The sequence below is a fragment of the Antechinus flavipes genome, chromosome 4 (assembly GCF_016432865.1).
Source record: "Antechinus flavipes isolate AdamAnt ecotype Samford, QLD, Australia chromosome 4, AdamAnt_v2, whole genome shotgun sequence".
Classification (NCBI taxonomy): domain Eukaryota; kingdom Metazoa; phylum Chordata; class Mammalia; order Dasyuromorphia; family Dasyuridae; genus Antechinus; species Antechinus flavipes.
In genome coordinates this window covers 330,935,342-330,960,145 of record NC_067401.1, presented here as the reverse complement: position 1 = coordinate 330,960,145, position 24,804 = coordinate 330,935,342, and the positions used below count along the sequence as shown (strand labels likewise).

The window sequence follows — 24,804 nt, the reverse complement described above, 5'->3', positions numbered from 1 at the left end:
AGGACCCAAATATGCCAAAATGTTTGCAATAGTTTGTTTTTTGTTTTTTTTTTTTTGGTGGTGGCAAAGTATTGGAAAATTAGTAGATGCCCATCAATTGGGGAATGGCTAAATAAGTTATGGCATATGAAAGCAATGGAATATTACTGTTCTACAAAAAAATAATGAACAAGCTGATTTTAGAAAGGCTTGGAAAGGTTACATGAACAGATGCTGAGCAAAACAAGCAGAACTAGGAATACATTGTACACAGTAACAACAAAATTGTGCAATGATCAACTATGAAAGACTTGGTTCTTCTCAGTAATTCAGTGATCCAAGGCAATACCAATAAACTTTGGATGGAAAATATCATCTACATGCAAAAAGAGAACTATGGAGATTGAATATAAATCAACACATACTATATTCACTTGTTTTTTTCTCCTTTTTTCATAATTTTCTTTTTTGTTTTGATTTCTCTCCCAACATGATTCATAAAGAAATATGTATTTTTTCAAAATGAATATATATATATATATAAACTGGGAAAAATTTAAAAATATAAAAAATAATTTTAAAAAATTCTTCATAGAAGAATGGGAGAAAAATTCAGGCATTTCAGTCATATTCAACTCTGTGATCCTTTTTAGGATTTTTTTGGCAAAGATATTAGTTTGCTATTTCCTTTGCCAGCTCATTTTACAAATGTGGAACTAAGGCAAATAGGGCTGAATGACTTGCCCAGGATCATACAACTAGTAAGTGTTTGAGACTTTGAGTTCAGATTTGAACTCATAAAAATGGGTCTTCTTGATTCAAAGTCTGGTGTACTATCCACTGAACCACACTGCTGCCCTTAAACAACCCACAGTTTCTAATGAATAAGAGTCTTGGTTGAAAGCTTAAAGAAACTAGTTAAAGAATAAAGAACCAATAGTCAGTATTTCAACTTTTTGAAATTTGTAAAGCACTTTACATAAAGAAATGAAGAAAAGTACTTGAAAATGACAAATGAAAGTGAATGGGTAAGAAAAAGGAATTTCTCAACTGAACAAATGCATCAAGAGAAGACAGATTTGGGAAAATGAGTTTAGCAAGAAAAGGAGAAGAAAATTGTTAAACTGAAAAGTTAAAGTTGGTTTCCATTCTTTTTCATGCCTTATTGGTTCCCCTGGAATAGAGAATTTGGGTTACTTGCTTGTTCAATAGGACTGGAGGGAATTGTTTGTTCCTTTATCTGTCTGTCTTGATTTGTCAGCTAGAAGAAACAATTGAGCTGAACGAGGAATTATTCCAAGCCATTGAATTTGCTTTCTGCAGAATGTTAGAGTCAATTCAAAAAAAAGATGGAAGAAGAAATGAAAGGCACACATTTTCCCTTTGTGTGCCTCTACCACTCCAGGGAGAGCTTCGCAGATCTCTGAATTTAGACTAAAACGTGACAACAACTGGTTCATTCTGAAATTTCATACCTCTTATGAACTTTTACTTTTCCAGGCTGGTCAGGTGTGATTAGTTCAAGCAAGAGTACTCTTTTTTGTATCCCTTTTGCTTACCACAGTGTCAGGCACATAGTAGACTCTTAATAAATGTCTATTTATTGACCAAGAGATTGATGGGGTTGCTGTTTAACTTGTTGGCTGTGGCTACTATAGATGTAATATTCACATAAATGAAAGAAAGCATCAAAGAGTTCAGGACGACAATATTTTTAATTTATGGTGTTAATTTCCTCACCTTGATCAGGCAATTCCTTAAGTACTCCCCTTCTTATCAGCTCCTCTCTACTTTGTCTTGTGGATATCTTCCTTTCTAACACTTATAAAAAGAATAAGCACAGTTAAGAATTGAGTCATGAATGAGTTGCAATAATTATGAAAAGCACACTGATCAGGGTTCCCAAAAACAGATCTGTTTGCACAGAGGCTCAAACCTTGCAGTTATTTCCTGTCATCCAATCAGAGAAGTCTTTGTGATAAAGAAAAGTAGTGATTTGCACTACTCCACTATAATATGTTCTTGTCATAAGAGTAGAATCAGACCTTTTTGTTTTAAAGAGACTTTTGGCAAAGAATCTGGACATATGCATTTTTTCTCTTCATGGATTCAAAAACAAATGATCACTTTAAAAATTTTCCTTTTGTAATAACTTACAATAGAAACTACATATGTATAGTATTTAGAGAGTATATACTTTTGTACAAAACACAATAATCCAAACTTTAAGTAATTTGGAAACATATATTCATCAATAATACTCACCTGAAAACAGTTTATCTAATAATCTGGAAGAGGGGGAGTTTTCTTTCTCTTACATATTTTCTAGTAGATAGTTCTATGTGAGTCCAAATAAATATGAAATTAAAAATATAGTTACACATGGACATTGTCTACATTAAATTCCTAGGCTAGTTCCCCAAAAATCTAACCTATGATATAGGAGCAAGTACATATTTCCAAAAGTATTATTTGCTGCTTATTTTTATGACAAATATATAAATGTTATGTGTAGCGGGCCAGAACTCCGAAAAGATATACCTGAATCACAGTATGGTGCTCATGGCTGCGTATGCTCAATGTGGTGTAGGATTTAAGGGCTGAGAGAGGGACACAGAGCTTTCTCAGTCACAGTACTCTCAGTCAGAGAAGACTTTAGGTTCCAGACTCCAGAGTCCAGACTCCATCTTTGACCAGCCACATGGTGGCTCTCCTGCCTCCTTCACTTCTCCACCTAAAGACCAAGGACTCTGGGCTGATCCTGAAGTCCTCCAAAGAGCTAGCCCAGAGCATTACAGTTATACATGCTTGAGGAGATGATGAAAAATTCTCTTCATCCTCTCCATTTCTGTGCAACCATGATTTGCAACCGAGGGAACAAAAGGAAGCTAAGGGACAACATGGAAATGGGGAAGAAAGTGTCTGACACAGCTGTTGTCAATAGACAGGTATACTTATGAAGCCTGAGATAGCAAAGTTTAGATTTTCATTGGTCTTCTGTTGGAGACCCTGAGACTCACTATGGTTCTCATGATGTATGATCTCTCTTAGGAGTTCCAGACTCCAGTCTAATCCCATCAGCCAGGACCCTGCATCTACACAGACCCTCAGGATTCAGTTCTCCGAACTCATTTTCTATCTGAAGGTAACACTCCATCACCATTTTTAGGCTTATACTCCTAAATTGACACCCAGTAAGAATAAAATATAGTGACTCGGTAAACAAATGTAATGAAAGACTTAGGACTCTGTTCTTGCTATGGAAGAGACCAGCTGTTTGGATGTTTATATCAGGTAGTGTCTCTTATGTTGTAATTGTGGTTCTTTGACAGGAATCTATCCAGAACTGGTCATTACTACGTGGTGGATTCCTATTACCTTTTGGGGAATTCACTTGTAATGGTACATATACACATACATGCTACATCTCACTATTGCTTTCCTTTCTGACTAAATAAACTTATAAGAGCATTCCCTGATAATAATAGCAGTTTACATGGATAATCACAGCAGGCAAAAACATTCTGAAGTGAATAACTCCTATCCAATACTGTTTCAACATTAGTAATTTATAGCCAAGAGTGGTTTTTTCATCCACTCCTTGTTTCACAAGCATTTTCCTTAGAAATGTAAAAGATGTTGCTGGTGAGAAGGCTCTTATTAGTTCTTTCCAATATGAAAGGGGAAAGCCTTGTACCAATGTACCAGAGCCAGATTGGGGAAATGGTTCATAATTTATCTAAAAGAGTGAAGAGAGTTGCTAGGATTTAGTGGTTGTTTTTTTAAAATTCCATTGGTTCCTCTCTGGTTGTCCATTCAAAGAAGGTCAAAAAGTGCACAAGCTTAACATAGATCATATGGAGAAAGACCATGCAGGATTCTCTGAAGAATCTGACTGAAATGTTTCTACAAGTTCTAAGCTTAGTCAGTATCAGAGGTCATCTCTTCCTGTGATTATAAACTAAAAATAACTGTCTTAAATGAAAAAAGATTATTAAGTGATAGTATGAATTAGTATATACCCTTCCCCATCTATAAGACACTAGCCAGACAGTTTCTTTCTCTTACCTAAAATGAAAGAGAATATTTGCCTCCTTTAAAATCAGAGAATGAACTGGAGTCATGCAGTAAGTAACTTTTTGCCTTGAGCCCTCTTAAAAAAACAACAACAAAAAACCTCCATTCTTTCCCTTAAAAAAGTAATATAAGATTCTGGAAAACTTCCAGGTTTTTTTGTTTCCGTTTTTCCAAAATGGGCCGCAGAGGATTTTTATTTAGTTTTGGGTTTTCTGTTGCTTTAATCCTATCTTAATCTCAGCTAAAACCTGCTCCCCTCTATTCCCCCCCAAGCTGCCCACCTCCTTTGTTCTTGCATATTCACTTGGGAGGTTTGAAGTGGCATGGGTTTTCAGCCAAGAAATCAAAACTATAGCTTTTGCTCCTTCTCTGTACCTCTTGGAAATAGTCACTGATAGGAAAATAACATTTGCTACTTGTTTGGACTCTTTGTTGATAGGTCTTTTGCACACAATGCAGATGACTATATACAAGAGCCACAGAGAATGGGCTTTGGGAGATAGAACCCAGCAAATACACTGTTATGGCAAGAAATTCCAACCATCCTTCTTACATGACTACAAATACCTCTCTATCTAGTGCTCCATCTTTTAAATTGTTTGCCTCCTACTTAAATAGATTTCTGAGTTGTTTGTGGAGTAGCACATGCATTGGTCATTTAGGGGCAAGAAACCTGTTAGTAAAACACACCAGAAACTTGATTCTGAATTATAGCACCAGCCAGGAACTTTAAAGTTTTTAGCAACATAAAGTTGTCTTTGCCCAATCTTTGCCCCCCTTTTAATTAATATAACTCTATTAATAAATGGTAAAGATGAGCTTAAGACATATATCTAGGGGGAAAAAAAGGACAAAAGACTTAGAACATTGCTTCACATTCCGATGTGTACCAGATCCCTAAAGATACCTTATCAAAATGCCTACAACAGGACCCCTAAGCAAATCCTGGTCAAAGAAAAAAACAGATACCAGACATACCTGTTTTTACTGACTCCCACAATCTCTAGGTTGGAATACTGTATAAATTGACATAGTGTCTTTGATAGCTGATATTAACATAGGCTTTCTTCCAAAATTTTTTAAATTGTTCATGTAATATTAATAATGGGTTTGTTCTTCCTCTTTATGTGTGGGAGGAAGCTAGCCATGCATCCTGCAGGGTTATTAGAAGAGCAAGCTTTCCTCCATTACATGAAGGTAGTTTCTTCAATTATACCTTGATCATTCATTAATGGATGAAAGAAATTCATTTTCTACCCAGTGTACGTCTGAATGTATAAATCTTCAGACATTTAATAACTCTGTGAACTGACTGACTTAAAATCTATGTTCTTTAAATTCTTAAATTTCATCTATAAAACAATTGATTTCTAATTTAATTAAAATTATTACTTTCTAATTATTGATTTCCAAGGTTCTTGCTAATTCTATGATCTTCCTGATCGATTTATAGACAAAAATGAAAGGAAGAAAACAGAGAAGAAAATTAATAAAAAAAAAAAAAAGTCTACAAAGTTTACGATGGCAAATCATTTTAACATCACGAAAGAAATGGTAGTAAAGAGAACAAAGGTAAAGAAAACATCTAGATTAAGCCAAGTATTCATAAAGGAGAAATATACTTGAGTTGAGGCATTTGGAAAGGAACTACAGAATTGTTTTGTAAGATATGTAGAAGAGAGGAAGAAAGTAAGGAGTGCAAAAATCTCAGACCTAAATATTGATATTAGAAAGGTGATCTAGAGAATATCTCAACAATTACTAGCTAACATGCCTACTTTCTAACCAATACAATTATGAGGCTTATCTACATGTGAATTGAGAATGATGAGGATATTAGTAGAAACAGGAATAATTTAATAATCAGATGAGTTTGACTTTACTGTTCCCAGAGGAAAGACCATTATATCAAATATTGGGAAGAGAAAGGAAAATGGAGAAGGGAGCACACATTTATATTCACTGTTATTCAATTGTTTCAGTCATTCAGTTCAGTCCAACTCTTCATGACCCCATTTGGAGTTTTCTTGGGAAAGATCCTGGAAAGGTTTGCCATTTCCTTCTCTAGCTCATTGTACAGACGAAGAACTGAGGCAAACAAGGTTAAGTCACTTACCTGGCTAATGCAGAAAGTGTCTCAGGCCAAATTTGAATTCTGGTCTTCCCAACTCCAGGCTCAGCATTCTATACACTGGGCCACCTAGAGGCCCACACATTTATATAACACCTACCATTTGCCAAGCACTTTACAAATATGATTTGATTTGATCCTCACAACAAGCACTGGTATTACCCCCATTTTAGAGTTGAGGAAATTAAGATAAAAAGAGGTTAAATGGCTAGTCCATGATCATACAGTTAGTGTCTGAGGCCAGATTAGAATGCAAATCTGACTCCAAACCCAATGCTCTGTCCATTGCACCCACCTGATTGCCAAAAATAAACAAAAACCCCAAAAGGACCTGCCCTTAAAGAGTTTATCTCTTATCACTTCACTATTTCCTCATCTAAGGATTCTAAGTTCTTGTATGGCTCAGCCTTCTGAATCTTCTTCATATATCACAACTTAGTGGAATGTAATGCACAATGGCATTAAATAGATAATAAGTATTTCAGAAAAAGAAGGGGGAAGAAGAGACAGGCCCTTCTAGGATCTTGTAAATGTGAGGATAGTCAAGGATGTGTGGCCCTAGCCCTCCTTCAGAGAGCATTCAAGGCCAAGGATACATACTTTTTTTGAACTGTCTATTGAGATTGCTTTGGCTAAGCATCGAGTCATTCCTGTTTACATCCGGCTTAAGAAAGGGAATTTATAATCCCCAACTTCCAACCACTGTTCAATGATTAAACATAACAGAGGACAAACAGTAGAAAATTAAATAGATATGTCATGTTATCTGTGTCTCCAGGGTCCATAATGTGAAGCTGTGACAGAAACTGAGAAAACAATATCTTATTTGAAAATATACTAAGAGAATGGTTCTTTCTTCATTGATAAATGCACACAAAAAATAGGTACTCTTGACTTATCCAGCTGCAATGAAAAATTTCATGTATTCAAATTGAATCTCAGGAAGAAAGATTATTATTGGAACACTGTGAGAGCTAAGGTAGTTTAAAAAAAAAGTCCAAAATCATCTTGCCAGAGCTATAAAATGCACCCTTCCTTTGCCATATTGTAGATGACAAGAATAAACTGTATCACTGATATCCCCTGGGAGAAGCTGCACTTAAGAATTCATCCTATCTCAGCTGGATTTGGAAATAGAACACTTGATTTGAGTCTTCTAACTCTAACACTAATAAGCAGCATGACATTTATCTATCAGCCTCAATTTCCTTCTCTGTGAAATACTTGTACAATTTACTTCATAAGTTTGTCATTTAAGAAAGTGCCTTTAAAACCTTAAGAGATGCTACTAGATCTGAGATTTCAGTAATGGAGTGAAATCCCTTCTATCTATGCAGGTTGATATCTTCTCTGCAACTTTTGGTTTTAAGAGAATTGACTAATAATAATAGCTAACATTTTTATAGTACTTATTATGTGCTAAGAGCTTTACAATTACCTCATTTGAGTCTTACAACACTTGGGAGGGAGGGAGGTGCTATTATCATTCCCATTTTACAGATGAGGAAACTGAGGCAAACGGAATTTTAAGTCATTTGGCAAGGGTCATGTAACCTGGAAGGCAGGAATTAAAGCAAGATGTTCCCAACTTCAAAGCCAGCACTATGCCCTGTTGCCTTTCAATAAGGCATGCCTCCCCATTCCCCCACAAAAAGCACTCTGTACATGTATGTGTTATTACAGTTATCAACATTTCTAGGATTGTAGAATCATAGGACTATGGGTAAGAGGAAGTTTAGAAGTCATAGCAACAAATCCTTTCTTTTTTTAAGATGAGTAACTAAGTCTGAGAGAGGCTACTTGCCTTGCCCAAGGTCACAGAGGTAACAAATGTCAGAGTTGGTATTTACTCTCAAGTCTTCTGACTTCAAAATCATATTTCAATAAAGAACTGGAAAGGACCTCAGAAACTATTGGCAATGAGACTAGTGGAAATGAGATTTCCTGATCAAAAAAAAAAAAATGATAAAAATTAGAGGTGGAATTTGAACCCAAGTTCTCAGACTTGATTGGGAGAGTCTTAGAACTCTTTCTATTGTACTGTGCTACTCATCCATTCGACTTAAACTCCTCTTGGGCACATAACATGTCTTCAAATTGCCAACACAGTTTAACTATCTGCTTAGTGGAAATGCAATGATTATCAATGACTTTTATTGTTACTGAGCTGTTTCAATCATGTCCAATGCTTCAAAACGCCATTTGGGGTTTTCTTGGCAAAGATATTGGAGTGGTCTACCATTTCCTTTTCTAACTCATTTTATAGGTGGGGAAACTGAGACAAACAGGATCAAGTGACTGGTCCATGGTCACAGAGCTAGTAAATGTCTGAAGATGAATTTTAACTCATAAAAGACGTCTTCCTGATTCTAAGCCCAGCAGCTAGCTTCCCTGAATCAATCATTAGCATTATTCAAATAGAAAATGAAAATACAATTTACAATCTGTATGTGCTATAAAAATTGCTGGAATAATGTGAATAGATGTCTTGAAATGAGATCTTCCTACTTATTGAAATAGATAATTCTATAGATGATTAGTACATATAGTTGGAGTTTTTCTTTTTTAATAGTTTCTATTCATCCCTTCAACTTGGTGACTTGAAGGCTAGATATACTCAATATTCTATACCTATTTATTAGGCTTTTGAAGTCTTTTTCCCCTAATTAAATGATTAAGCACTGTATGCTAAAATTTCACTAATCTGAACTAATGGGGACAGGGAAGAAAAAGCCAATACAAATTAGTAAAAAGCATTAATCAGAATTTTAAAATTATTTTTAATATTTTCAGATACATACAGTCACACAAAGATGCCTAAAAAATAATTTTCTCTTTAATCATTTTAAGTATCTCCCTAAAAATTTTGTTGATGACTTTCATTTGTACTGTTTACCAAAAAGAACTTTTTGATAGAAGCAGCTTTGAAGAGTGGAAAGAATGCTAGACATGGAGTTAAAAAGAACTGAATACAAATTCTAATTCTGATATTTCCTAGCTGTGTGAATCTTGACAAGTCATTTAACCTCAACTATTAACAAAAAGCAAAACCCAATTCTATAGTGCTTATTTCATATGGTTGCTCTGGTGCTTATATACATAAATATACTTATTTTAAATAGCTAAGTAAATCCCAGCATTTATTAATCCTATATTATTATTATTATTAAGGAGAATATCAGTTTTAAGTTTTTGCTTTTCTTGAATTATATAGAAATGACCTGGTCTTTTTAGAAATTTGTATTTTCCCAGTAGCTACAACTAACTTTTATCTTTTGGGCCCAATAAGTAAACTTCTTCTCCGACATCATACCCCCACTCCATCCTGCCTATTTCCTTTTCACAGCTCAATGCTTAGTTATATCAATGCCTTCCAACTATAAGTTCCAACTTTCTCTGAAGCTTTAAGATTCTCCCATGCTGTTACCTGCTTTTATGAAGATCAAAGTCAGGAAGAAACGTAAATCTAGAAGCAAACAATCCACAACAATCAAATCTTTCCTGCTACAGTTGTTGAATAGTTGTTCAATAATGTCTGACTCTATGTAATCCCGTGGACCAAGTATAGTTCATGGGATTTTCTCAGCACAGACACTGGAAAATTTGCCATATCCTTTTCCAGATCATTTTACAAATGAGGAAACAAATTTACGGGTGAGTTAAGTAATTTGCTCAGGGTCACATATCTAAATAAATGTCTGAGACCAAATTTGAACTCAGATCTTCCAGACTGACTTTACAACCATGCTCTCTCTATTAAGCCAGCTAGCTCTCTGCTTCATAGACCACGCTAACCTCTAGCACATTGATTGCCTTGGTGTCATTTCCCTTTATCAATCTGGAGAGTGACTTTATACATATGGTTAGATATCTTACATCACATATATGCCATTAGATACATATACATAAATAAAAATGACTAAATCTTGAATAAAATTACAAATAAGCAACATAAGAACATAATCATAATAAGAATCCTGTAATAAAAATCAGTTCTAAAATAACCACTGATAACATAATTCTATGAATAGGAAGTTTGGTTTTTTTTTGTCTGTTTGAAAGATAATATATGTTTGTGCTGTACATTGCTCTTTGATGAAATGGCATTAAGATGAGCATACTATGAAATCACTTAGTTTTATACTTTCAATCCTCCTCCAATTCCTCCCTGTTTTATGTCATCAAGGTTATGGTGGTGGAAGCTCAAGTTAAAGAGTACCTATTCAGCTTAAGGGCTTCAAGCACACTCCAATGGGGAGACTGTAAGTCTATTCTATGAGTACCAGCCTAGTTAAGTTTAAAGAAGCCTTTTCACTAAGATTAGAAGCTTTGAAGGGATAGCAGTTCAGAAATACCATTGCCCTGGGCATGGAGAATGTGGTGATGTATCAGGGAAGTGGGGGTTCAGCTGATGAAACCATGGAAAATAGATATACTGAAGTGTACTTTAATAACTGAAACAATTTAAAGATCATACAATGACCATAGAAGACTGCTTCTACCATTCTGTGATTATTCATATAATTAACTTTTTCATTTAGGAATTTAATTTAAACCTAAAGATTAGGGTTCTTAACCTGGGGACCAAGGATAGATTTCAGGGGGTGCCTAAACTTAGATGAAAAAAAATACATCTTTATTTTCACTAATCTCTAAATGAAATTTAATATTTCTGTCAATTTGTTTAAAAAAAAAAAAAACATTCTTCTGAGAAGGGATCCGTAGACTTTACCAACTATCAAATGGATTTATGACACACAAAACAGGTGGAGAACCTCTGACATGAAGTGTGAATTAATAAAAGTAAAAATGTCCTTGAAACAAATATTAGCATCCTTAAGTCCAATCTTTATTACATATCAGTGTATTTATCTCATAGGAATATAGCAATAGGGTGATAATATAAGTTTTTTAAAAGTAGTAATTCTACTTAAACAAATACATTTTCAGGAATCTTTTATGTCTATGTAAAGATTAGGACATGAGGAGCTGACCACACTCTTTTTCAACCATTGACTTATTATTCCTTCAGTAGCTCAAATACTAGAAAATTGAGCCAGCTATTTTGGGGTTAGGCTATCTATTAGCATTAAAACAGTATCTCACAATCCAGTTGAGACAGGGCTTTCATATTTCAGAAATTACATTTAAATTGAATGGAAGTTTATCTAACTACCCTAAACATGAGGAAATGAAAGGTAGAAAAATTCTTTATATAAACAGTAATTTTCCCATTTCCGCTGGCTTAGGGAAATAGAAAGAAGGAAAATCTGGTACAGAAATAGTTCTATTTTGTTAAGTTGGGAGTAGGAGGGAAGGTCTGTTTTGCACTGATTTATTTTTTTCCATTCTCTAGCAGATGTGAAATAGGTTAAGAGCTAATATAGTTAGCAGCTGAAAGTAAAGTTAACACTGATTAGCATGTCCTCTCACAATTGTATTCTTATTTTTAAATCCACCCACCACCCCTTGGCCAAATTTTTAAATGAAACCTCATCCTTTTGAGTTTGACAACTGATAATCTTTCAAATGGATGAGAAATGTTATCAGGTATTTATTATTTGGTCCTCCAATGAATCATTAGCCAACAGGTAGGAAGAAGGGGCCCAATTAGCTATTAAAAATGAAACAAAAATCTACAACAATTTCTATTTAGATGAATTCCCCTGTTCCTGTTTGATTTGATAAGAATAAATAGTTGAGGAGTGGTGAATCTCCGATGTCTCTGAAAGTGCTAGCTGAAAGTAGATGAGTTCTTTTCCTAAAGGTCAGGAATGGAACACTCAAAAGAGCAGGAATGGAACTTGGAATATTCCATCAGGCAGAGTGATTTCCCACAGAGAAAGGACCAGTTCCAGAGCAAAATATCAAATACTAGATTTAAAAACAGAAGTAACAAATCAATCTCACTTAAAGCTATTCATATTTTGCCTTTGTTACACCTAACATTTATTTATTTTTAAAACTGGAAACCATTTTGGAACATGAAACATTATGCAAATGTCTAATACCTATCACAACAATATTAGATGGAAAACATATCTGAAGATATTTTTAAAATATAATTTACTAGAAAAAACTATTCTCTACTTATTTCATGTGTGTTCATTTTATTTTTTCAACAAGATCATGTGTTTTGTAAATAAGAGTATTTTTTTCAGGTATTATATTCCTCTTCCTATATCCATCAATCCTCCTGCAACCTGGGAATAGTCCTGGGCTTTATAAAACATAGTAAAAATATGCCTTTTGTTTAGAGAGACAAACTGAGGTAAATATAAATTTAGAAAAGAGAGCTAATGAGACTCAACTTCAGAAAATGGAAGGTCTGAGTTTGGGAATGGCAAGAAAAATCAGAGAACAAATGGTTTTTATAAGCCCAGATGTCCAAACTCCTCCCAATGTACGCAAACTAAGTCAACTTGAATTAAGAAAGTAATTTGCATTCCAAGTGGGAAATAAACCAGGAAGCTATGTAAGCCAAAGAGAGTCATTTTCCAGGAGTTAGCACTCTGTGATAAAGGCCGGATTCTCACCACAGCATGAAGAAAAACAAAACAAAACAAAACAAAAGGAAATGATATACAAAGGAAATAAAATAATGGCTTTTCCTGACAAGAGTCCCCAACCCATGTCTGAAGGATAAATGCTATGTTACTCTGGGATCATAGATCTCCCCAGGACCTATGGAGGTAGTATGTTTTAGGGGAGAAGGGAATTAGAATATCAACATCCATTCAAGCAAGGCACTTTAAAACAAAAACTAACCAAGTTTCTGCTTCTATTATACCATTCACATCAGAAAGAATGTGGCTTCTTTCTGATAAAATTTGTGAAGGAAAGGAGAGAATAAATCTCACATTTTTGCTCTTATATTTTATTCAGGTGGGCAGAAAGACCTTAAAAAAAAATAGATAAAATCAGCCACTAGTGATTCACATAAGAACATTTCCATGGTGTTCTTAGTGGGAAAATGATTTTTCATTCTTGCTTATCTGAACTGACTTTCTCCGTATGAATTTATTCTTCCTTTGAAAATGTTAGCAGCTTTAGAAAGTAAGGCTTTTCCCAGAAAAATAAAAATATTCAAAGCTCAGAATAAATATTTTCTTAAATATATAGGAATAAAAGGTCATCCTAAATTCTTCAGAAATACTATTGTCCAGGAACAAATTTTATGACAATTTAAAAAAATTGTACTCTGCATCCTCCATTGAAGTCCAATCCCTCCACTTGTACTTTTGATCCCATATCTTCTGGCAGATTTTCTCCAAATCCCCCATCTTTCATCTTTATTCTTTGCCTACTTACAGTGAAATACCTAGGAGAAAAGATGTCTATACTAGTTGATTCCAATTTTTTCATTCCTCAATCCTTTGCAAATTAGCTTCAGACAACATTGATCACCTCCAAAGTTACCAAGGATTTTTAATTGCTCATTTGAATGATCTTTTTTTCTATCCTGATCTCTGTTGTGTTTGAAACTGATGATCATGTCAGCTTCCTAGATATTCCTTCCTCTTTGGGTTTTTATGGCACTATTCTATTCCAACCTGCAAGTCTGTTTTTTTTTTTTTTTTTTTAACTTTACTTGCCCTTTAACTGCCTTAACCAAGATTATTTTGTGCTCTTTTTTCTCTATATTTTTAAAATCACCTATTCTGTTTCTGTCAAGGTGCATCATCATCCTTCTAGTTATTTGGGTTTGGAACTTTGCAGTAATCATTGAAACCCTCATCTTTCCTTACTATCAGGAGCCAAATGCTATCTAATCTACCTCCCTAATATCTTTCTCCATTTATTTCTCACATATCCATAACCTTAACACAAATCTTCATTACTATTCACCTAATCCAGAGTTTTCCAAACTTTAATCACACTTTTTTATCAATTAAAAATATTGAGAAATCCCTCAAAATATTTATTTTAAAATAAAATGTGTAATGTACAAAAAAGTCATTATAAAAACCTAAAGAGTCAATAGATTGTAAAAATTACACCAAAAAAAATTTAAAGGATGAGGTGATGATGAATTAATATTTAATCCGTGAAGCATTAAGGAGACCATGCAGTATATTGAGTAGGTAAGTAACATGGTCAAATTTGTACTTTAGGGAAAATCATTTTGGCAGCTTATGTAGAGGACAGAAGGGACAGGAGACAGATTTGAGGAAGGGAAGAACCATTCTGAGGTTGTAGCGATAGTACAATCCAGAAGTGTTATGTGACTGAATAAGAGTCATGGTTGTTGCATAGAAAGAAACAGATATGAGTGATACCATAGATTAGAAACCATAATACTTGGCAACTGATTGGCTATATGGTATGACTGAAAATGAGAATTCAGTAAGTTAACTAGAATCCATTGTTTGCTACGTGTCAGGTACTATGCTGAGTGCTGGGAATACAAATCAAAGTTATGAAACTTGGTGACTAAAAGGATGAAGATGTCCTCAATAGAAATAGAGAAATTTGAATTAGGGCTGGGTGGGAAAAGATAATAAAATCTCCTGTGCAGATCAATACCTACCTGAGCCTATTCAAGCCTATTCATTTTGACCTACCAAAAATTAAATGTGTGTAGAGAAGGAAGACTCTTACTTAACTGTCCAGATTTAAGAATCACCTACTGTAAGCAACCACAAAGTATTCTGGGGAGGAAGGAACAGGGAGTAGGGAAACTGAGGGAAATTTTTACTTTAATAGCTGATAGTATGTGTGCACTTATCACAATGTCTAGTGGAGAAGGTGAAAAGGTTGGAAACTTTCATAGCCAGAGAAGTGGTGGGAAAGAAAAGACTAGGGATTCTGAAATCTTAATGAGTGAAAGGAGTGGTACGGTTGTATAGGAAATAAGTGCCATGATGGAGAGGTGCTGGGAGGATCAGAGGCAACTGGTATTTCTACTCTCTGACCCTCTGATTAATCAAAAAAGTATGCTATGGGGTCATGCCATCATGCTTACTTCCCAGTCCTTCCCTCAATTTAGAAATCATTGAACTAAACTATTCCAGGAGCTTCCCAATTAGTTTCCTTGCCTTAGGACCCTTCCTTTTCCAATCCATCTTTCACATAGTTGTCAAAGTGATATTTCCTTAAAAAATAGTCTCAACTTGTCATTTATCTTTCCAATAAATTCCATTTGCTCACTTTATAACTAGAAAAAACTGAAAACTCTTCTATGTAGAATTAAAAACCTTTTACGACTATCTCCACCTTTTATAGCTTCATTATATATTATTCCTATTCAAGCACTCTATAGTTTAGCTAAACTTGCCTTCTATCTTCCTCACATTCAAAATTTTATCCACAGAAAGCTTCTCAGTAGATATAAAGTCTTTTTTGGTTGCATGATGCCCTATTTTATCTTTCATTGAGACTATACCAATAAGGCACAAATTGTGGGACATTTTATCAAGCTGGAAGGGCACCTAACCCTAAGTCTAGGAACAAATCATAGACCCTTCATACATCTGGTCATGAGGTTATGCATTTTGTAAATACAACAATTTATCTGCATCTATGGAGGTATTAACCACAATGAAGAATTTATAGCTACTTCAAAAGTATCAAAATACCTGTTCCCATTGAGACCATATTCATTTGGGCTGGGGACTGGCATTTCTTAATTCTAACTGGAGGCAGTGTAGCATGTAGAATAAACCCTGGGCTTTGAGTCAGAAGATGCAATTCTTAATTCTCATTCTGCTATTCATTAGCTATATTATTGCTAATAGTTGACCATATTATTCCTCATTTATGGCATTCCATAACCTGTCTGTGTGTACTACCTTTCCCCTTGAGAAAAACTCTTTACTTCCCAGAATTTTGAATTTCTCATCTGCAAAACAAAACAGATTGGACTACACAATCTTTGAAATCATTTCTACTTCCAACATTCTATATTTCTAAATATTGTTAGTTTACTCCTTAATGTGGTTGGTTGGCTATTTAGGTTTTTGATTGAAAGTTAATTTCTTTTGGGACTAATCTTTATGAACCTGTTCACTGAAAATGTGCTAAACAAAGAGTAAAAACAAAACAAAACAAAGCAAAACCCCCAAACCCCACAGAACACCATCTATTAAGTTACTGACTTTCAGTAATGCATTTATTTCTACAATGGATAAATATCCTTTAAGGAGAAAGATAAAACAGCCTTTTCTTTTTTTAACTGTCTACCCACATGATATTGAGTGAAATAAAAATAACACACAACACAATGTGAGAAAATATAATGGGGACTGTATACTCTCTTTTTATTGGATTTGATGTCCCTTCTTGGAAATTGACAAGTGAACACTTTTTTAGTGCTATCATCATTCTTATAATAAACAGCAGGATAAAAGAGCTTACCATCTCTCACACCCACATAATCTCACACATTGACTTGGCTAGAATGAATTCAATTTTTTTTTAAACTCCCAGAGAACTGAGTGAATCCAATAAAACACATTCATTTTTATTGTTGGTTTTTTTCCTGTGGGATATTATATAATCAGTTTGGCCATTTTCTCCATTTTTTTCCAGATGGTCATTGACTATTGCAGCAGCATGGTATAATGAATAGTCAGAAATACCTGGATTTAAATCCCACTTTAGAAACTTATTAGGTGGGAGAAGTCTTTTATTTCTCTTGGGATAAGCTGCCTTTTCTTTAAAATGTAAATACCATCTGTAGCATTTACCTTTAATGGATGTCATGAGGCTTAAGCAATACAAATGTATGTGAGAGGCTTTGCAAACCTGAATACTCTGTCAGTTATTAACAGTTATTTACCATGGGTATTCCTGGTCTATTCCTGGTCCTTCACTATACAAAAGGTATCTACTTCCTCTCCCTCCCTAGCTGTTTATAGTCATCTCATGTGAACTTATTTTTGTCTTAATGCCTGTTTTCAACCTCTGACACAGTTTAAGGTAGGTCTTTCAGTCTCTTACTCAATTAATGTTTAAAGAGAAATGGAAAAATAAGCATCTTCAAAATGAAGCAGTCTCCAAATTATGAATACCTAAATTTATAATGTGTCATGTGTCCCCATGATAATGGCTGATGATTTGAAGATCTAGATAACCATTCTCTTGCACTCTTCATGAATTTCATTTGCTCACCCCAAATTACCATTTCCAACTGGATGTCCTATAGGGCAGAACAAACTGAATGTCCAAAAGCATAAATCATTATCTTTTCCTTAAATCTATTCCTTCATCCCATTCATGTTTTCCAACTTCTTTCTAATCATCCAGATTTGCAGGTTGTCCATTCTCAACCCCTCATCCACTTACTCCATGTATCTAAGCCCAGATATCCAATCAAACCTTCACATTTTCCTATAACATCCTACAACATCTGTCTCCTCTCTATTCACATAGTTATCACTAAATTTCAGCCTATATCTCCTATTATAATGACCCCTAATTCCCTCCTTCAAGTCTGTCCCCTGTTCAAATCATCCTCTACAGAGTTGCTAAAGTGATTTTCACAAAAATGTAGCTCTGATTGTGCCAATCTCATATTTAATCAATTCCACTGGCTCCCTATTACCATTTAGGTTGAACTGCTTTTTTTGGCATTGAAAGCCCTTTACAATTTGGATCAAGCTTACCTAGCTAGCTTTATCACATATTATTCCTCTTTGTCCACACTACAATCCAGACAAACTAGACACATTTCTCAGATGTGGTAATCCATATCCTGTCTTTGAGGCCCTCCTTGCTTCTGACTCTAAGAAAAACTTTTATTCCTACCTTTTAAATTCTACCTTCAATTCAGCTTCCTTCTTCATGAAACTTTTCCTGAACTCTTCAGATGTCCCACAATATTTTAAGTGTGTATGTATGTATATATGTGTGTGTGAGCACACACACACATATGTAACACATTGTCATTCATCTTTAGATTGAAAAGTCCTTAAGAGAAACTTTTGTTTTTGAATGCTTAGCCCCTAGCAGACTGTTTTGTAGATAGTACTCTAAGTACTTAATAAATGCTTTTTGAATGATGATATGAAGTGATAAAGATTGCACTAACCAGAACCAAAAGAGTTATTTACATAGTGACCACAATAATATATTTTTCAAAATCAACACTAAGTCACCAGAACTTAGATAAATGTATTGAGCAGTCTTGTCTCCAGAGGACTTACTGAAGGGACATCATACCTCCTTACTTCTCTGCAAATAAATGGTTTGGAATGAGATTCATTCTGCCAGACACAATCAATATGTCAGTTTGCTTTGTTTAGCTGTATTTCATTTTAAAGGATTCGGCAGTAGTATTGGGAAATGAAAATTTTTTAAAAAATAAAATTTTTTTTAAAAAGATTTGCCTTCTCAAACAGAACTGTATGAGGCCAAAAATAATTCCTCAATAGTTAAAGAGGTCAAATAGCTGAGATAAGAGTGACTGTAAACTATTCAGAACTATTTGGTCAATGATCTAATAATACATAATATCTAGTAATTATCACTAATAATAAGAGAAAAGAAAATTTCATCACAGTGCAAACAAATCGAGTTACATTTTGAATTAAAAGCTTTTTCTTGTCTGATCTGGAAACCTAGCCACCATTTATAACATGGTTTCCATGGGGAAAGCTGAGTACCAAACAAATGACTTGAAATGAACTTTTGGAATCCAACCAGTTCACAAGAATACTTTCTTCTAAGCTTCAAGTGTATCCATGAGAAGTTAGCACACTTTAACACCTGCATCTCCTTCCCCTTAAAAAAGAAAAGCAAAAAGAGCAGGTTATATCCAGCTTTGGAAAGGGAGCAGTGACTTTCTGACTTTTGTCTTGTTCGTTCATCTAAATCAAGCCTCTGAGTTTGGATGTAAGAAAGGAAGTCATGACAAAATGTTTAAGCTGTAGTGTTCAATTCCTTCCTGGATTTCCTGCTCCTTTTGCTGAAGGACGGTACATAGTAAAGTTATGTGAGCTCTGAAAAATCACAGGGCTGGCAACAGCTTTAGAGATGAACCATTTTGTAACAAGGTTAGTGAATGTGGGCTACTTATTAATCATTAAAAACACTCTGGATGAAATGAAGCTTTTAACAGATGGATGTACAGCATGCCAACATCTGAATTAATATAAATAAAAATATTTACACACTCTTAGTCATATGGTGACTTCACAAATTCTTTGCCTACATCATCATGTGGTATCAGGCTACAAATAATGAGACTAAGATCCCAGTTGAAGAGCTGTCTATCTGCACATACACACACACGCTTATAACCTGTATGGGAGATTTTTTGATGTTCAGTCATTTCAGTTGTGTCCAACTCTTCATGACCCCATTTGGAATTTTGATAAAGATACTAGAGAGGTTTGCCATTTCCTTCTCCAGCTCATCTGACAGATGGGGAAACTGAAGCAAATAGGATAAAGTGATCCAGAGTCACACAATTAGGAAGCATCTGAGATCAGATTAACTCAGGAAAATGATCTTCCTGACTTCAGATCTGGCACTTTATTCACTGTGCCACCTAGCTGCTCTATGTGGGGAAGATCATGGGTTTAATTCAACCTGTCTTTACAGAGGCAGCTGGCTTTGGACCTAACATTAAGAAGACCCAAGTTCAAATTTGACCTTAGACATGTAATAGAGAAAGTCACTTAACTTTTGCCTGCCTCAGTTTCTTGAACCTCTAAGTGAAGAAAATAATACCTACCTCACAGAGTGATATATGATAAGTTCAAAGCACACAGGTTTAATCATAATCATGACACCACAGAAGAAGCACTGGCTTTGTAGTAGTCCTTGAGTAAAAGCCTCCATCTGATGCTGACTTCATTGGACCTCAGTTTCTTCATGAATACAATGAGAGGGTTGTACTAGATGGTGTCTAGGATCTCTTCCAATTAAGAATAAGATCCTAAAAACTTTTTAAAAATTCTTTTCATCTACTGTCAAGTCCATCAATATCACTATGTAACTGACATGCTCATCTGAGAAAAACTGAATAATGATGTACAAAATGCATTTTGTTTTACATTTAACTAGCACAATCTCCAACATTCACTAGTAGTTCAAAAGTTAAATTTATATAATAGAATCTTTGAGTAATAAGACATTTGTAATTTATAATGTTAGAACTAATTTGCAATGCATACAATGTTAATAGCATTTTAAGTGTGTTTGGGAAAAACAGTTACAGAGGAGTTTGATATCAAATGCATATTTAAAATGCATTAAAAACTTGTTTAGAAGGCAGCTACCCCTGAAGTCAGGAGAAACAGTTCAAATCTAGCCTCAGACACTAACCATTTCCTAGCTGTATGACCCTGAGCAAGTCACTTAACCCCATTTGCCTTTGGGGGTGGGAAGAAAGGAGAGGGGAAACTTGTTCAGGAATAATCCTAAACCAAAACCCAAAAAGGCTGCTTAATACAACATTTAATTATCCTTTATAGATTCTTAATTTAGTAGCATTCTAGAAGTAGGTGAGTGAGATCCACAAATAATGTTCTGATGCTCAGCTTTTATAAAGCAGCTGAGGCAATTGGTGGTACAGCTGAATAGAGAACTGAATCTGGAGTCATGAAGATCTGGGTTCAAATTCAGTCTCTGACATTTAATAGCACTATAATAGACAAGTTACTCAACCTCTGTCTCAGTTTTCTTCACTCATAAAATGAGTAATAACTACTTATCTCACAGAGTTGTTGTGAAGATCAAATGAGGCATTTATAAAAAGTATTTTTTAACATTTCCTGGCACACAATATATGCTACATAAATGCTTTTTCCCTTCCTGTTCCATTTCTATAAAACCCTTCAGTGAAAGGAAAAAGGAGCAAATGGTTCGTTGGATAGCTCATTTAAATTAGCTTGCCCACCCTGGTTCCCAATCAGACTATGATACAATGACACAACATGTGGCACAATTTATGACACAATGTTTTGTGTCATAAACATGAAGAAGATTTCATAGTGCATAGAATATACAGTAGTAGTGGACATGTGGCTTAAATAAAGTGACAAGAAGAGATAAGGAAAAGGGACTGGATGGGGATAATCATTAGCTCAAGGACTAGAGGCAAATCATTTAACCTCTCTGAGCCAGTTTTCTCATATTTACAATAGGAATAATACTATTTGCATTTCCATAATGCATTGATATTCTGTGAAAAAAGTGCTTTGTGAATCTTAAAATGCTACATAAATGTAACTGTAATCATAAGAGAGAAGGCAGCAGAGATGCCAGGTAAGGGCTGAAGAGAAAGGTGTCTGTACACATAGACACATACATATATGCATATTTATGCCCATATACATATATGATATAATACACACATAAAAACATATAGAAATTACAATCCTTTCCCATAGTTTGTCTGTATTGCACCTATTAGCTGTACCATGCTGCCTTCTATACAAGGTTACAATTTGCTGCTGGAAAAAATAAAGCCCGATAGCTTTGTTGTTTTAATGTTTTCCTAGAGTAATCACTCTTCTTAAATGTTCATTTTTAAAATTATGATTATTTGTACAGCTGCAAATGCCTCAGAGTCTGAGTGTTCCCCCAGGGTGCCTTCCTCTTTGCTCTCTGTCCCTTTCACCTTAGTTGGGCATGGCGTATGTTTTTTGTTCCACAACTGTGGGACCAAAAGACAGCTCATGTCCCTGGTCTTTCTCTCAACATATTCTTTCAGGCCCTGGACAGTCATTCAAAGTGGTAAGTTGTACTATTCAAGGTCAGGCAAGCTGTGTGACATGTGAGAGATCAAGAACAAAGCTCATGGTCAAATCATATAAAAAAGTCTTCACCTATTTTATTGAAAGTTAACTGCTATAATGGGTCTGATATTTATTTGTACATGTCTGATACTGAATTGTCAAACCAAGTTTTTTTTTTTTTTTTTTTTTGGTTTTTGGTTTTGTTTGGGGGGTAAGAGTCAGTTGTGTAATGGATGTTGGTTATAACAGAAGGGAGGTAAGGGGACTTCTTTCCCTAACTCATGAGGATGTTGTCAGAAAATATAGTTAAACAAGGTTTTGCAAGGGTGAATGTTGAAAACTATCTGTGTATGTATTTTGAAAAATAAAAAGCTATTACAAAAAATAAAGTTAAATGTAAAAGCATTTAAAACTCTGATGAAATCATTGATGAATGTCAGTATCATCACCTATACAAAAAGTATCACCTATACAAAAGAATGACCACATAGTTCAGGGTTTCCAATCTTACCACTTAGCTGACACTGTTCTTTATAATTACCTATAATCTCTCTATAACTAAATCCAGTGACTTAATCTCAATCCTCAGGCTTGATCATATCAGTATATGACACTGTTCATCCTGCCTGGCATATAACAACCATATTGTTTTAGAAGAAACTGCTTGCTTCTTACCTGCCTGTCTTCTTCCAATTGAACACTTTTTCCTTTCTGAATTTTCATGACACTATTCTTTCCTTGTTCTATTTGTATCTCATTTCCATTCAGGGATTATCATTTATTCCCTTCCTCTCTGCATATGGAACAGCCCTATGGTCTGTCCTAGGTTACCTTTCTTTCTTTTGTTATACTGTCTCTATGTGAATAGGCAGGTTCTATTTCACTTTTTGGCTCTGTATCCCAATATTTAGGACAGTTTCTTGTATGTAACAGGGATTTATTTCATAATTCACTCAAAGAAGGGATTCCCACCAATGATTTAGTCAACAGTTGAATGTAGAGTTCATGTTATTTGATATTTCAATTTAAGCCAATTGTAAGGCAGCAGTTTACTAAATAAAGCATAACAAACTTCTTTCATGTAATAACCACATTAAACTTGCATACAAAAAGTTAACACATTTTCCTTTTCCATTTCAAAATTCAACTTGGGCAATATCACCATCAGCGACTGCTCAGGTAACAGATGATAATAGTCTTGACATCATGAATTCCCTGTCATCCACAATTTTGGCTCTTGTCTCAGCTACAAAGTTTTCTACACAAGCCTGAAAATATATATATTTATACAACAGAATATGCTACAAACACAAAATGAGGAAAAGAGGGCAGATTCAGAATCTTGAGAGAGTTCCCCCTTTATCGCTCCATCAATAACAAACCCAATTATACTTTTCATTTACTTGACAAGGCCTTGCTTCACCCAACTTTCAAAAATTCACAGGTTTAAATCTCTACTAGAATTATAAAATTCATACCTGCTGAAGTCTCTCTAAATTTGTCACTGGTCTTCTTTTTTCTCCATTTCCAAGGTTTAAAAATCTTGCCTATAGAAGAAAGTTTACCCTTTCTTTTGAAAGGAGGTGTCTGGGAACCTGTCGTGGGTCCATCTGAGTTTGCAATGGAAGCCTTATCCAGTCCATCAACTGTACAAAGGGGGAAAAAAAGGGGGGGAAATTAGGACTGAAATAAAACAATAAGTTAGGCCATTAGTCTTCTCATTTCAAGAAATCAAACAAGTCAAGTAAAAATTTCTTTTCCCTGGCTATGCTGTTTTCCAGCCAAGAATATTTCCTGTAACATAAACTGAACAATTGACTTCATATTTGTTAATAGGGAAAGAAAATGAATGTTTGTTATTGCTGGGGGTAGGAATAGTATAGATACACATATGTTGTAATTGTTATTTAGTTGTTTCAGTCATGTCCAACTCTTTGTGACCCTATCTGGAATTTTCTTGGCAAAGATACTAAAGTGGTTTGTCAATTCCTTCTCTAGCTTATTTGACAGATGAAGAAACTGAAGCAAATAGCACTAAGTGACATGCTCAGGTCACACAGGTGAGAAGTACCTAAGGCAAAATTTGAACTCAGAAAGATGAATCTTCCTTACTCCAGAACTTTGTGCCATCCAACTGCCCCTTATATACACATTCAAATATCCATACATAGAAACATACATAATAAGCATTGGTGAATATAACATACTAGTTCCAAGCAACATTCCCTGACTTATTTTCTATCATTTCCCTTGATATACACCACAATCTAGTTGCAATTCAGAGTGTCCTCTTCCATCTTCATGCGAGGAAGGAGAATCTACTCATCTCCAATGGCAGCCCATCCCAATTTTCAAACCTCAATTTTTAGGTAGTTTTTCCTGCTATAAGGGCTCTTCTCATCCTCATATACATATTCATTCTGCCCTAACAATTTTCTGGAGCAGATATGAATACTACAAAATCCAAATCCAATCATAATGTGAGTGGATTGTGCTCTGTTCTCATTGAAGGATTAACCTATCATAGATCAAATTTGGTGAAATGGAAAATCAGAGATATAAAACAATGAATGACTTCAGAGGCCAGCTAATTCAACTCTTTTTTTACATATGAGGAATCTGAAATGCAGAGAAGTAGAGTTATTTTGGAACACAAGGTTTTGCAACAGTGAATGCTGAAAACTTTTTTTCCATGTATTTTGAAAAATAAAATAATTATTAAAAAAAAAAAAAGACTCCTCAATTTCCCATCCATGATACAACCTTCTTAGAAATTCACTTTCCCCACAAAACAAGTCATCAGTAATTTAAATCTTAGCTTTTCCTGAAGGGAAAAATCAAAGTGAATAAAATAAGCTCTTGAATGAAGATCTGGAGTAATAGGTTGTGGTGGTGAACCTGACATTTCAAAATCTTAACTTTATAAGATTA

General features: G+C 34.7%; 1 protein-coding gene across 4 annotated transcripts in view; it reads right to left on the bottom strand.

Moving 5' to 3' along the window:
* Positions 1–24,804, bottom strand: part of PHACTR2 (phosphatase and actin regulator 2) — a 247,433-nt gene that overhangs the window by 83,712 nt on the left and 138,917 nt on the right. For all 4 annotated transcript variants that reach the window (XM_051997880.1, XM_051997879.1, XM_051997882.1 and 1 more), the window contains exons 2-3: positions 23,352–23,519; positions 1,720–1,800 (exon numbers count right to left, since the gene is read on the bottom strand). In XM_051997880.1, coding sequence (XP_051853840.1) covers positions 1,720–1,800; positions 23,352–23,519 — 249 coding nt within the window. The remainder of the gene's footprint in view (positions 1–1,719; positions 1,801–23,351; positions 23,520–24,804) is intronic.